Source organism: Vombatus ursinus, unplaced genomic scaffold (assembly GCF_900497805.2).
Source record: "Vombatus ursinus unplaced genomic scaffold, bare-nosed wombat genome assembly UNPS02005459.1, whole genome shotgun sequence".
Lineage (NCBI taxonomy): Eukaryota > Metazoa > Chordata > Mammalia > Diprotodontia > Vombatidae > Vombatus > Vombatus ursinus.
This window is the reverse complement of record NW_020945237.1, coordinates 6,859,474-6,873,568: the sequence shown is the minus strand read 5'-3', so window position 1 is coordinate 6,873,568 and position 14,095 is coordinate 6,859,474. Positions and strand designations below refer to the sequence as shown.

Below are 14,095 nucleotides of genomic sequence, written 5' to 3'. Positions count from 1 at the left end.
TGAGTTCACTTGCTATCTGTGTGACCCTGGGCAAGTCACTTAATCCCGATGGCCTCAGCAAAAAGTAAAAACAAACAAACTTGTTTTCTGTAACTACCCTGCTACATACTCTGGTCTCATATTGTTTGTTCTCTTTTACTGTCTCTTACAGTTATCATTTTTCCCTCCCACTATTTTGCCTTTGTTAATAGTTTTCTTTTTCTAGAATGTCTTCTCTCATTTTCTTTTGTTAGATTTTAATCCATATGGTTGTTTTTGTTCAGTCATGTCTGACTCTTTGTGACCCTGTAAATCATGGCATACCAGTACCATCCGTGGGGTTTTCTTGGGAAAGATGCTGGAATGGTTTGCCATTTCCTTCTCCAGTGGATTAGGGCAAACAGAGGTTAAATGGCTTGCCCAGGATCACAGAGCTAGTAAGTGACTTAGGCTGAATTTGAATTCAGGTCTTCCTGATTCCAGGCCCAGTGCCTTATCCACTGAGCCATCTAGTGTCTCATCCAAATGTCCAGCTAACAATAGGGATTCCTCAAGCTGTGTCCTGGGTCCTCTTCTTTTCCCTCTATATTATTTTATTTGGTAATCTCATCAGCTCCTATTGATTCACTTATCCTGCCTTTACTAATGATCCTCATTTATTTATCCACCCCTAGCCTATCTCTTGACCTCCAGCCTCACATCTCCAACTGCCTATTTCACAGTGGATGTCCCATAGGCATCTTGAACTTAACATTTCCAAAACTCAACTCATTATCTCTTCTCTTTTTTTACCCCTCTTCCAGACTTTGCTGTTACTGTCAAGGATACCTCTGACCTTCTAATGACCGAGTCTGGGACCCTGTTCCTCACTCTCTACCTCCTAGATCTAATGTCTAGTCTAATCCTTAATCTCCTATTGATTCTACCTTTGAAAAACTTCTCCTCTACTCCCCCTTCTCCCCTGTGACTTGCCTGCAGCCTGATGTAGGCACTTGGACTATTATGATAACCTGGTGGCTACTTTTCCTGCCTCAAGTTTTTCCCCACTACAATACATCCTCTACTCATCTGTCAAATTAATCTTCCTAAAGTACAAGTCTGACCATATCAGCCTCTCTACCCCCATCCTCCACCTTCAGTAAACTCTGACTCTTTATCATTTCCAAGATCAAATATAAAATCCTTTGTTTAGCATTCAAAGCCATTCATAACCTGGCCCTTTCTGGCCTTTCTAATCTTTTTACATCTTACCTCCATGTACTCTGCAATCCATTGACATCGATCTCCTTGTTTTTGATTTGTTTCGGTTTGGGGACCACATTTTAAAGACATTGATAAGCTTAAATAGAACACCCAGAAGAAGGTAGCCAGGATTTTGAGGGTCCTGGAAATATAGCAGAGAGTTCTTTGACAAAACTGAGGAAGAAAAATCTGAGGAGAGATGGGACTTTTTTTTCAAATATTAAAGAGCATCTTTGTCATATGTAAGAAGGATAATCAGTAAACATTAGGATACAGATAGGAAAAAAGAAAGACAACTGCTGTCCTCAAGGAGCTTACAATCTAATGGGGAACCATACACAAAAGGAAGCTGAAAGAGGGGGGAGGGAAAATGAGACCTTTTTTCTTTTGTTTTGTTTTTTTTTAACCTGACCTCTGAGGCAAAAACTAGTCACTATGTTTAGGTACTACAGATTGGCAAGTGTAGGCTTAATATAAGTTTAAAACTTCCTAATAGCACTATCCCAAAGTGGGGTCCTGGGCCTCTGAAGGTACTGGGTTTCCCAGTGCTAGGACTCTTTCTTCTTTTCTTTTCTTTTTTTGGAGGCAATTGGGGTTAAGTGACTTGCCCAAGGTCACACAGCTAATGTGTCTGAGGCTGAATTTGAGCTCAGCTCCCTCTGACTTCAGGGCTGGTGCTCTATCCACTGTGCCACCTAGCTACCCCTAGCACTAGAAATCTTAGAGCAAAGTCTGGATGCTCATCTGTATAGTATGTTATAGGGGAGTTGTTGTTGTTGTTGTTGTTGTTGTTGTTCAGGTGTGGGTTGGAGTGGACGTCTCCGAAGGCCTTTGTAAGTAATTCTGTGATTCTGTGTCCTTGGATGAGTTACGTTGTCTTTGTGAGCCTCAGTTTCTTCTTACGTAAAATGACCTTTTTCTAACTTGATATTCTGTAATTTTATGAAACATGAGATTGTCTTTTCAGGCTATATGACTGTAGATCTAAAGAGCCTCAGAGAGGTCAAGAATACACAAATTAGCAAACCAGAAATTTGCCTTAGTGCCTATAAATAAGGATATCTTTATATATTTAGGACTTGAGCAGATTTCTTTTGAATACAGATTTGCTTACGTGGGTAAGACTAGAATTTTTATCCTAGAGCTCTACTAACAACTTTTAAAGGTCCACTTCTTAGGATTCATTTAATATCTGAGAAGACAGTCAGGTACTAAATCTAGGACATTGAACACAATAGAACTCATTCTTTCCATTGCTAATTCATGAACCCTGTAGCTCTTTCCGAATTCTAGCCTCTTTAGCCTGTTTCTCAGCAAGTGATGTGATAGCAGAAAGCTTGTAATGCTAAATATTAGTAAATGTTATATTACCATAAAATTTCATAAATCACCAGGGAACCCTTGTAAAAAGCCACCCACCCACTTGCCCCATAAAAGTCACAATCTCTGCTATGTCTATAGTTATAAAAGCTGAGTTAATTTATGTATCTTCCAGGAGAAGGGGTGATTGCCTTAAAATATATAGATGTACATGTAATTTATCTTTAAGTCTGTAATACAGTGGCATTGATATTGTTGGAATAAATTAACAGAGCTTATTTTGTTAATGTCAGATTCTTCGTTTTGTTGCACTTTATTTCCTTCATCATTTGTTTTTCTAATTGTCATTGAGTTCTAATTTTCAGCATCGTTTTGTTTTCTGTTTTAAATTACCACGTTTTGATATACATGACTATCTAAGATCAGGAAAAAAAGAGTGAAGAATCTCTCCAGGCCTTCATTGTGGTTCTCTTATTAGAAAGGGATGGATGTTATAAGACACAGCATAATCAAATTAAAGATGTCAGATATTCATTGAGATTCATCATTTTACTTCCAGTGGATTTGTAGTCCTTTTGATGTGAGTATTTCCGTGTTGAGACAGTGCAGTACAGTGGAAAAAAATACTGGATTTGGTGCCAGAAGATGTGGGTTTTAATCCCACCTCCACTATCTACTTTCTGAGTGACCTTGGGCGAGTTACTTGACCTTTCCCTTCCTCAGTTTCCTCACCTTCAATGACCCTTCCTTTAGTGCCTTAATTGTTATGTGTGGCAATGCTTTTCCCACCAACCCACCATATTGAACATGGTAGGGGCCTTTCTTTAAGTCTTTATATTCTTTTGGTTGCTAGTATAGGCTTCAAGCTATTTGTCATCTCTCATTCTCCCTATTCTTCCCATTGGATTGACTCACTTCCATTTCTAATCATACATTTTCTAGGTGATAGATCTCTTATTCCACTTACACAGAAGCGGTCCATGGAAATAGGTTGCAGTGTCTTTCCACACACCATGCATCTCTTCATTTCCTCTAGACTTTCCATAGATCAGGATTTCTGGCTGTATACCATCTCCAAGAAAACAGTGGAGCTAAAGAGGTGGCTTTGTGTTGTGTACCAGTTTGGAATCATTCGAAGTGTGATGCTGTGTTTTTACATGTAATCCAACCTTCTTTCTTCCCCTTCTTGCCCAGTTCATCGTCCAACTTGAGAGTCTGTTCATGATTTATGAGTGAATGGACTTATTTGATCGGCCGAGTTTCTAGCTGCCTGTCGTAGCCTACACAATAAGCATTTTTCATACATTTCATTTTTCCAGTATGGAGTGTTAAGCTGCTCTCTTTTGAGTAATCATGGATCTCATTAATGAGGCCCTTTGATGTTCTGAGGTTTAATGTTATATATTCTACAAAGAAGAATGACCAAATAAGCTTACCATTTGTAGGAAATCCCCCTTGCATTTTGACCCAGCACTGGGCATTCGAGATGAGCGTGGTTAGTACCTTGGGTGAGCATACATTTTCTGTTTTATGCTTCCCTTGAGGCATAAAATATTCACATTGTTGTTGTTGTTGAAGGGGTTTCTCTGTGCTTACATTTATCAAGGAATCAGGTATGAGTTTAACTTAGGCATGAAAGATTCCTTATTAGAGGAGAACCCTTAAAACTACATTTTTCTCTACTCAATCAAATGTTTTCTTGTAATCAATATCCAGTAAACAGTGGTATACTGTACTTTTTAGTCAATTTTCTAACTCTAAAGATGTGATTTGCTATAAAATTTTATTTTCAAAAGTCTTCTAAGATGTGATATTTAGAACAGGAAGGGAGAATTAAGAGGTTATGTAGTCCAACCTGGTCGTACTTTACAGATGAGAAAACTGAGGTCTAAAGGATGAAAGGAAGGGGAAGGGAAAAGGAAATAAGCGTTTATTAAACACCTACTATGTGCCAGACACTATGCTAAGCACTTTACAAATATTATCTTTTGTTGAACCTGGGAGGTAGGTGCTGTTATTATCCTCATTTTATGGTTGAGGAAAGAGACAGACAAGTGATTTGCACAGAGGCACACAGCTGGTAAGAGTCTGAGGTGAGATTTGAACTCAGGTCTTCCTGACTCCAGGGTCAGCACTCTATCTACTGCTCTACCTAACTGCTTCTAGGTGTGAAAGTAAAGTATGACTTGCCTAATTAAGGCCACAGACAGTAATATGGCAGTGCCAAGATTCAGACCTAGGGCTTCTGTGGGAGACAGCATGGTTCGAGAGTCCTGATCTCGGAGTCACACAACCGGAGTTCAGATCCCAATTCTGTCACTTAATTCCTGTGTGACCTTGGGTAATTCACTGACAATCTTTCAATCTCAACTTCTTCATCTATATAATGAGGATAGACTAAAAGAAGAGGCAGGTAAGTGGTATAGTGGGTAGAGCCCTGGGCCTGGAGTCAGGAAGACATCTTCCTGAGTTCAAATTTGGCCTCAGACACTTACTAGCTGTGTGATCCTGGGCAAGTCACTTATCCCTGTTGGCCTCAGTTTCTTCATCTTTAAAATGACCTGGAGAATTACTCCAGTATCTTTGCCAAGAAAACCCCAAATGAGATCATGAAGAGTTAGACGCAACTGAAAAATGGCTAAACAACAAAAAGATTAAGTGATCTCCAAGGCTCATTCTAACTCTCAGTCTGTGGTCCTATGATTCTGTATCCTGTGCTTTACTTAACATGATTGCTCCTTCTCCAGTCTTAGGACTCTAAATCCCATGATTTCCTATTCTACGTCTGCCTCTTTACTGTTCTGCCTCATATTTTCAAGAGTGTCTTCAATAGAGTACTAGCTTTGCAGTCAGGAAGATGAATTCTATCTAATCCTGCCTCAGACATTTACTAAATGTGACTCTGGGCAAGATCTTTAACTTCTTTCAGCCTCAGTTTACCTCATCTGTAAAATGAGCATGATAATAATTCCACCTACCTTACAAGATTGCTAAGAGGAGCCAATCAGGTGAGATTATATATGTAAATTGCTTTATGAACATTACAGCACTATATAAACATTCACTGTTACATGTAGATCATTTCATAAGATTTTACAAAAATGAGAAAGTAAACATATGGATCAGTTATTGCTATCCTCTTGATCTTCGTTTTTGTGTACCCTTAAAGTCTTTGCTTCTTCCATTCCATTCCTTTAGTATCTTCCCTTTTCTGAAATACTCCATGTAACCAGAAGCCTCCGTGCTCTCGGGATTGTTTCACTGTCAGCACAGATGGTCCCCCATATAGTAGGTCAGCTCTAGTTGTCCTTCCTCACTTCATTTTCTTAAATGTCATTTCTACTTCCTCATTTGACTCAGAGCAGAGTTAGAGTAACCAAATGAGGTGTTCTCACCGTCACTGATAATGGAAGGAGATTATGGTGGAAGCAATGACAAATCTCTTCCATTATACTCCTGTTTTTTACCCTCAAATCTGTTTCATCTGGGAATGTCCTTGAGATGTGACCTAGTTCGTGCTCAAGCCAAGCTTTTGATTGACTTGGTTTGTAAAAGCCCTCCAGTGCTTTGAGCTATTTTGAGAGGCAGAACTACTCATCCTCTGCCGTATTTGCTTATCCATGGTGTTTTGTAAATGAGTTATGGACTCAATAGAAATGACCCTACTCTACCCCCTTTTAAACCTGGACCTACTCAGAAGTCCCCTAGAGTTTGACCTCTGCATGTCAAACACATCAAATAGGCTTTTAGCTTAGGGGAACTAGAGATTGGAACCATGTACTGCCTGTAAGTGGCGGAAGGGAGTGAGTGGCTTCAGGTGGACCCTATAAGGGCTGATGGCGCTCGGCCATCAAGGAGTACTGACTTAAAGGAAACAAAAAAGAGGTGATGCTAGGCCCCTGTAAATTCATACCTGCTGGGATGGTTGTTGCCTTATTACAATTCTGTACTTCCTCATTCCTTAAACTTCTTAGGCTATTCTGTTTGACCTGTTCTTTGTACTCATTCATTGTCTAACTTATCATCGGATCTATATTTAAAGCTAGAGGTCATCACATCCAGTCTCCTTGTTTTACAAATGAGTAAACTTGAGTAAGCTGAAAGAGGTTAAATGATGCCCAGAATCACATGGGTAGTGTCTGAGGTAAGATTTGAAGACATATTCCTGACTCCAAATTTAATCTGCTTTGCCATGCACCTAGTTATAATAATTTTCTTTATAGGTATTTGAACATCATCTACCACTAGCAGTGTGCTGTAAGTGGAAAAAGAATTGTTCTTAGAGTCAGAACCAGGGCTAGAGTCCCAGTCCTTACATTTACTTGCTCTGTAATAGTGGACAAATCACTTAAAGTCTCTGAGCCATAATGTCCTCATCTACGAAATAAAAATAATCGCTTAAGAAATGCTCATCCTTCTTGCCTTCATTCAGGGTTGCTATGAGGTAAGAAAAACACTTTAGTAACTTTAAAGTGTTATATGAATGTGAGCCCATTTTTAGTTTTTGGGAGACTGTTGGTTTCCATGTCTCAAGGTGTTTGGTACAGCATATGGCCTGTGAGGAATTTTAAAGAATGGGAGTAAAAGCTCTTGTTAGGGAAATGTATGATTGGAAGAGAACTAGCACAGGTTGGTCATGTGATGAGGGTAAGGGATGAAAAAATGGACAACTGGAGTCTTCCTTTGGTATCCTTGAGATGTCTGGAGGTAGTGAAGAAGGTGCCTAGTACTTGGATACTCAAGTCCCTACTCTTTTTTTTTAATTTGTATTTCTTTTAGTGATTTGGAGCAGTCTTTCATATGGATGTTATTGTTGTATCGTCTGACTAGTGGTTTGCTACTTCTCCAGCTCATTTTACAGATGTGAAAACTGAGGCACACAGGATGAAGTGACTTGCCCAGGATCACAAAGCTACTAAGTGCCTGAGGCCAGATTTGAACTCAGGAAGATGAGTATTCCTTATTCCAAGCCTAGTGCTCTATCCAGTACACCACCTGGCTGCCCATATGGTTGTTAGTGGTTTTCAGTTCTTATGCTGAGAACCCTTTATTCATTAGAGGCAGCTAGTTGGCATAGTGAATAAAATACTGGGCCCAAAGTCAGGAAGACCTGAGTTCAAATTCGGCCTCAGAGACTTCCTAGCTTGGTGACCCTGGGCTTACTTAACCCCTGGCTGCCTCAGTTTCCTCAAGTGTAAAATGGGATAATAATGCCACTTATCTCCCAGGGTTATTGTGAGGATCAAATGAGACAATATTTTTAAAGCACTTAGCATGGTATCTGGCACATAGGAGGCACTTAATAAATGCTTATTTCTTCCTTTTCTTTTTTCATATCTTTTGACCAGTTATCCATTGGAAAAGGGTTCTTGGTCGTATCTTGAATACCAGACCCTTATGTTTGGTGCTAAGATTTTTTCCCCCCAATTGACAGCTTCTCTTCTTATCCTAGTTGCATTGATTTTTGTTCATGTAAAAGATTTTTAATTTCATGTAATCTGAGCTACTTATTTTATCTTTTGTGATCAACCCTTTCTCTTGTTTATATGATTTCCTGATATTGTTTTCCCCCATTAGTAACTGATATGGTTCTCTTGTAATTTGCTCTTGCTTTTAATATTCAGGCTATATATCCATTTTGAGCTTATTGTTGCATATGGCAAAAATCTGTTCTTGTTGTCTAAGTAGTCCTTTTCAAATAAAGAATTCATCTCCAAGTAATTTATGTTTTCATGTTTATTGAACACTGAGTAATTGAGCTCAAATGTTTGTTTCTTTTTTTTTACCTAGTCTATTCCATTGAACTGCTTTTCTGTTTTTTAGCCAGCACCACGTAGTTTTACTTTACAGTATAATCCGACGTCTGAAAGTGATATTTCTCCTTCATTTCTATACTTTATCATTCTTTCTCTTGAGATTTTCGACCCTTTATTCGTCCAAATGAATTTTGTTTTTATTTTGTCTAGCTCTATAAAGCCAGACCTTGATAATTTGGGGTTGTACTGTTTATAAATTTATTTAGGTAATAATGGCATATTTATTTTATTTGGAGGTCCCAGTCATGAACACAGAATATTCCCCATAAGTCCTTTATTTCTTTGAGGAATCTCTGCCCTTGAAAACATATTTTAACTGTTTTTTAGTGCAGTCTTGGAGGTTACTAAAACAAGAATCCTGGCCACCTTACATCCCACTTTAGCAAGGCTACCGAAGAAAGTAGCTTAGAATCTTAATAACCTACTCTGGACCCTTCTGTAGCAGAATATGTTTTGGCTAATGCTCCTGGCCAGGTTTTCCCTGTTGGCAATATATTGGAGGCCCTGAAGTATCAGCTGGGAAGTACACCAGATGGTGTGTGGTGTGCAGACTCTTAAAGTGATCACTTTTTCCCCCTCTGGCTTTTGGTGGGAGTGGAAAGGGTGATATTAGTAAAGAAGATGACTTCTGACAATAATAGAGACCATGGGAAGGCCATGTTGACTTTGCGGGAAGAAAATTGGCAGAGAAGAGAAATTGGCAGAGGAAAGGGAAGCTACAGAAGGAGAAGATTTGCTAGCTAACGTTTCCTAAACTGGTTGCAAAATCTTTTTCCTGATGTTGTTTTCAACATCGTGTATTATGTCATTATCACCATAGAAGTTTCCTCAAGAGTAACACATATGTTTTCTCTTCCAGAAGTGACATTGAAGGTCCACATCAGTGACGCCAGCACCCATCAGTCAGTCAACGAAGCCTTCATTGAGATATTTACCAACCAGGTCTCTATTGCCTCTGGAACATCAGGAGCAGATGGCACAGCTTTCATCAAGTTTCAGTATCAACTGGGCAGTCAGCTGATCGTCACGGCCAGTAAGCCTGCATATGTACCAAATTCTGCACCATGGAAACCCATACGGTTACCTGGTAAGTTAGGTTTTACTTTGCTCTATCTGATTTCTTATATATTGCGTTTGAATCCAAAGAGAAATTGACCTCTACATAACCAATATTTATCAGTTTATATTTGCTGTAGCTTAGTCCTCTCTTCTCCATTAAAGTTATATTTTAATTTAAGTTTCATCATTGTGTGGAGGTGACAGTGGCTTCTATTGGTCTTACCAGTAGAATCCCAAGCTTTGGAAGGTCCTAACAAGCTGGACGTGGTTCAAGAAGAAGTGGACTAAGTCTATGTCTGTTGTCTGAGAACTTTTCCAGCCTGGCAGGGGAGGGGAACCTGAAGCCTGAAGACAGTAGGTTCCCCACCCCTGGTTTCGAGGCTCATCACCAGTTTGACCACAGGGTAATTAATTTTTTGGCAATTCTCAAAGACCTCCTACTAAATTAACAGAACGGGGTACAATCTGTACTGGTAGAGGAGAAATCCAAATGCTAATGAAATTACAGCTCTTTGCCTTCACTGATTTATATTTGTAGATAATTGTGTGCCCTCAGAAGGAGAAAATTATAGACTGATAACCAAACCTGCCATGTATCAGTCATCATTGAACTCAAGACTGTGCATTTGGGCTATGTTTCTTCATCAAAAGTGCTTTGCATACCTTAACACACTGTATAAATGTTAACTTCTTATTTGTGTCAACTTTTGCACCTAGATAACTTTCTTCATTCAGTAAGTGTTTACTCCTATTTTAGTTGTTATTATATCATACAGAAATGAGATAAAGTAAAGTTCTCATTTTGTTGGGAAGTGAAGTGGCCTTAGAATTACTACTCCATGATTTTCCCCCCATTTGAGGTTTTTGCTCTTTCAGTCTTGTAGAAGTCAGTAGTTTCTAAAAGCTCTAATTCTCCTTCTCCTGAGGCAGGATCTGTTTGTGGAGAGATAATATTCTAAGAGGACCACACCCCAGCAGATTCGACTCATTTTAAGGTCCCATCTGCCACTGCATAACCTCTCTCTTCCACTATGAGAATGTTATTCAGTAGAACCTTCTTCCCTCATTGAATCTAGAATCCCCCCTTTTTTTCCTTTCCTTTACCTCCTTACCTATTCTGTCCAGGCCCCTCTTCTTCCTGAGACACTGTAGAAATTATTTTCCATTCACTATTTACCATTGAATTGTTTAGGGTACATCATACATATTTTCCTATTCTCTTTTTCCTTCTTATTCCCTCCATATATTCTACAATACAGTCACACTGGCTTCCTTGCTATTATATCTACAAAATAATCCATCTCTCAACTCCATGAATTTTCTTTTTTTCTTTTTAAATATTTATTTTTTCCCAGTTACATGTTAAAACTATTTTTAACATTTTTAACATTTTGAGTTCCTATGCCCAAAGGGCAACCAAACTGTGCATACCCTTTGATCCAGCAATACAACTATTAGGTCTGTATCCCAAAGAGATTATAAAAAAGGGAAAAGGACCCACATGCACAAAAATATTTATAGTAGCTCTTTTTGTGGTAGCAAAGAATTGGAAACTGAGAGGATGTCCATCAATTGGGGAAGGGCTGAACAAGTTGTGGTATATGAATGAAATGGAATACTATTGTGCTATAAGAAATGATGAGCAGGTGGATTTCAGAAAAACCTGGAAAGACTTAAATGAACTGATGCTGAGTGAAGTAAGCAGAACCAGGAGAACATTGTACACAGCAACAGCTACATTGTGTGATGATTAACTGTGATAGACTTAGCTCTTCTTAGTAATACAATGATCCAAGACAATTCCAAAAGACTTGGGATGGAAAATGCTAACCACATCCAGACAAAGAACTGATGAAGTCTGAATGCAGGTGGAAGCATACTGTTTTCCCTGCTTTTGTATTTTGTTTTCCTTCTTGTGGCTTTTCCCTTTTGTGCTGATTCTTCTTTCAGAACATGACTAATGTGGAAATACGTTTAACATGGTTGTACAAGTATAACTTATATTAGATTGCTTGCTTTCTTGGTGGGGAGTGGGGAGAGGAAGGAGGCTGGAAGAAAAATTTGGAACTTAAAATTTTATAAAAATAAATGTTGAAAACAATCCTTTGACCCTGTCCATCCTCAAAAATGGGTGTGATGTGGTAACTCAGAGTTGTTTTGATTTGCATTTCTCTAATCAATAGTGATTTAGAGCATTTTTCCATATGACTATAAATAGCTTTAATTTCTTCATCTGAAAATTGCTTGTTCATATCCTGTGACCATTTATCAATTGGGTAATGACTTGTATTGTCATAAATTTGACTCAGTTCTCTATATATTTTAGAAATGAGACCCTTATCAGAGACACTGATTGTAAAAATTCTTTCCCAGTTTTCTGCTTCCCCCCCTAATCTTGGTTGCATTGGCTTTGTTTGTGCAAAAACTTTTCAATATAATATAATCAAAATTTGGATAGCATTTTTCATCATAAGTCCTTTGGAATTATCTTGGATCATTGTATTGCTGAGAGGAACTAAGTCATTTAGTTGATCTTCACCAAATATTGCTGATAATGTGTACAATATTCTCCTGGTTCTGCTAATTTCACTTTGCATCAGTTCACGTAAGTCTTTCTAGGTTTTTTGAGAGTGTTTTGCTTGTCATTTCTTATACTAGAATAGTATTCCATCACAATCATATACTACTACTTCATCAGCCATTCCCCAATTGATGGACATCCCTTCAATTTCTGTTTCTTTGCTACAACTAAAAGAGCTGCTATAAATATTTGTGTACATATAAGTCCTTTTCCCTTTTTGTTTTTTTATCTTTTTGGGATACAGATCTAGTAGTGGTATTGTTGGATCAAAGGGAATGCATGATTTTATAGCTCTTTGGGCATAGTTCCAAATTGCTTTCCAGAATAGTTGAATCAGTTCACAACTTCACCAGCAATGCATCAATGTCTCAATTTTCCCACATCCACTCCAATATTTGTCATTTTCCTTTTCTCTCGTATTAGCCAGCCTGATAGATGTGGGGTGGTGCCTCAGAGTAATTTTCACTTGCATTTCTCTAATCAATAGAGATTTGGCACACTTTTCATATGACTATAGGTAACTCTGACTGCTTCCTCTAAAAACTGCCTCTTCATGTCCTTTGACTATCATTTGGGGAATGGCTCTTATTTTTATAAATTTCACTCAATTTATCTATATATTTGAGAAATGAGACCTTTGTCAGAGAAACTTGCTGTCAAATTTTTTTCACATTTATAATTACTATGTATTTCCCTCCCATCCTATTTTCCCCCTTGTTTATACTACTCTCTCTTCCTCTCTTTTTTGACCCTATCCATCCTCAAAAATGTTTTGCTTCTGACTACTACTTCCCCCAATCTGTCCTCCCTTCTATCTGCCTGCCCCCCTTTTCTTATCCCCTTTCCCTTCCTACTTTTCCTGTTTAATAAGATAGTTTTCTATACCCAGTTGAATGTGTGTGTTATTACCTATTTGAGCCGATTCCAATGAAAGTAAGGTTCAAGTGCTGTGCCCTACCTCCCCCATCTTTCCCTCCACTGTAAAAGCTCTTACACCTCTTATCTTACATAAGATACTTTATCCCGTTCTGCCTCTCCCTTCTTCCTTCTCCCAGTGCATCCATCTGTCTTACCCTTTAATTTTATATTTTAGATGTCATTCCATTATATTCAGCTCATACCCAGGTTCTCTGTCTATGTATACTTCCTCTAACTATCCTAATAATAATAAAATTCTTAGGAGTTACAAGTATCATCTTCCCACATTAGAATGTAAATAGTTTAGCCTTTTTTAATTCCTTATGATATCTTTTTCATGTGTACCTTTTGATGCTTCTCTTGAGACTTATATTTGAAAGTCATATTTTTTTATTCAACTCTGGTCTTTTTATTGGGAATGCTTGAAATTCCTCTATTTCGTTGAATGTCCATTTTTCCCCCTGAAGGATTATATGCAGTTTGCTGGGTAGGTGACTCTTGGTTGTAATCCTAGCTCCTTTGCCCTCCAGAACATCATATTCCAAGCCCTCTAATTCTTTCACGTAGAAACTGCTGAATCTTATGTTAGCCTGACTGTAGCTCTACCGTATTTTAATTATTTTTTTCTGGCTGCTTGCAGTATTTTCTCCTTGATCTGGGAGCTCTGGAATTTTGCTTTAACATTCCTGGGAGTTTTCATTTTGGGATCTCTTTTAGGAGTTGATTGGTTGATTCTTTCAATTTCTATTTTACCCTCAGGGCAGTTTTCCTTGATAATTTCTTGAACTGTGATGTTTAAGCTGCTTTTTTTTTTTTAATCATGGCTTTCAGGTAGTCCAGTAATTCTTAAATGATCTCACCTTGATCTGTTTTCCAGGTCAGTTGTTTTTCCAAAGAGATATTTCGTATTTTCTTCTAGTTTTTCATTCTTTCAATTTTGTTTTATTGTTTCTTAGTGTCTTATGGAGTAATTAGCTTCCCTTTGCCCAAATCTCATTTCTAAGCAATTATTTTCTTTAGTGAGCTTTTGTACCTCTTTTTCCATTTTGCCAGTTTTACTTTTTAAGGAGTTCTTCTCTTCAGTGAATTTTCGTATATCTTTTTCTATTTGGCTTATTCCTTTTTAAGGTGTTATTTTCTTCAGCACCTCCTTTACCAAGCTGTTGACTCTTTTTCCATG

General features: G+C 38.1%; 1 protein-coding gene across 1 annotated transcript in view; it reads left to right on the top strand.

Annotated features, from left to right (window-relative positions):
• FAM171A1 (family with sequence similarity 171 member A1) overlaps positions 1 to 14,095 on the top strand; it is a 197,083-nt gene that overhangs the window by 98,039 nt on the left and 84,949 nt on the right. The window contains exon 2 of the mRNA XM_027847955.1: positions 9,217 to 9,444. Coding sequence (XP_027703756.1) covers positions 9,217 to 9,444 — 228 coding nt within the window. The remainder of the gene's footprint in view (positions 1 to 9,216; positions 9,445 to 14,095) is intronic.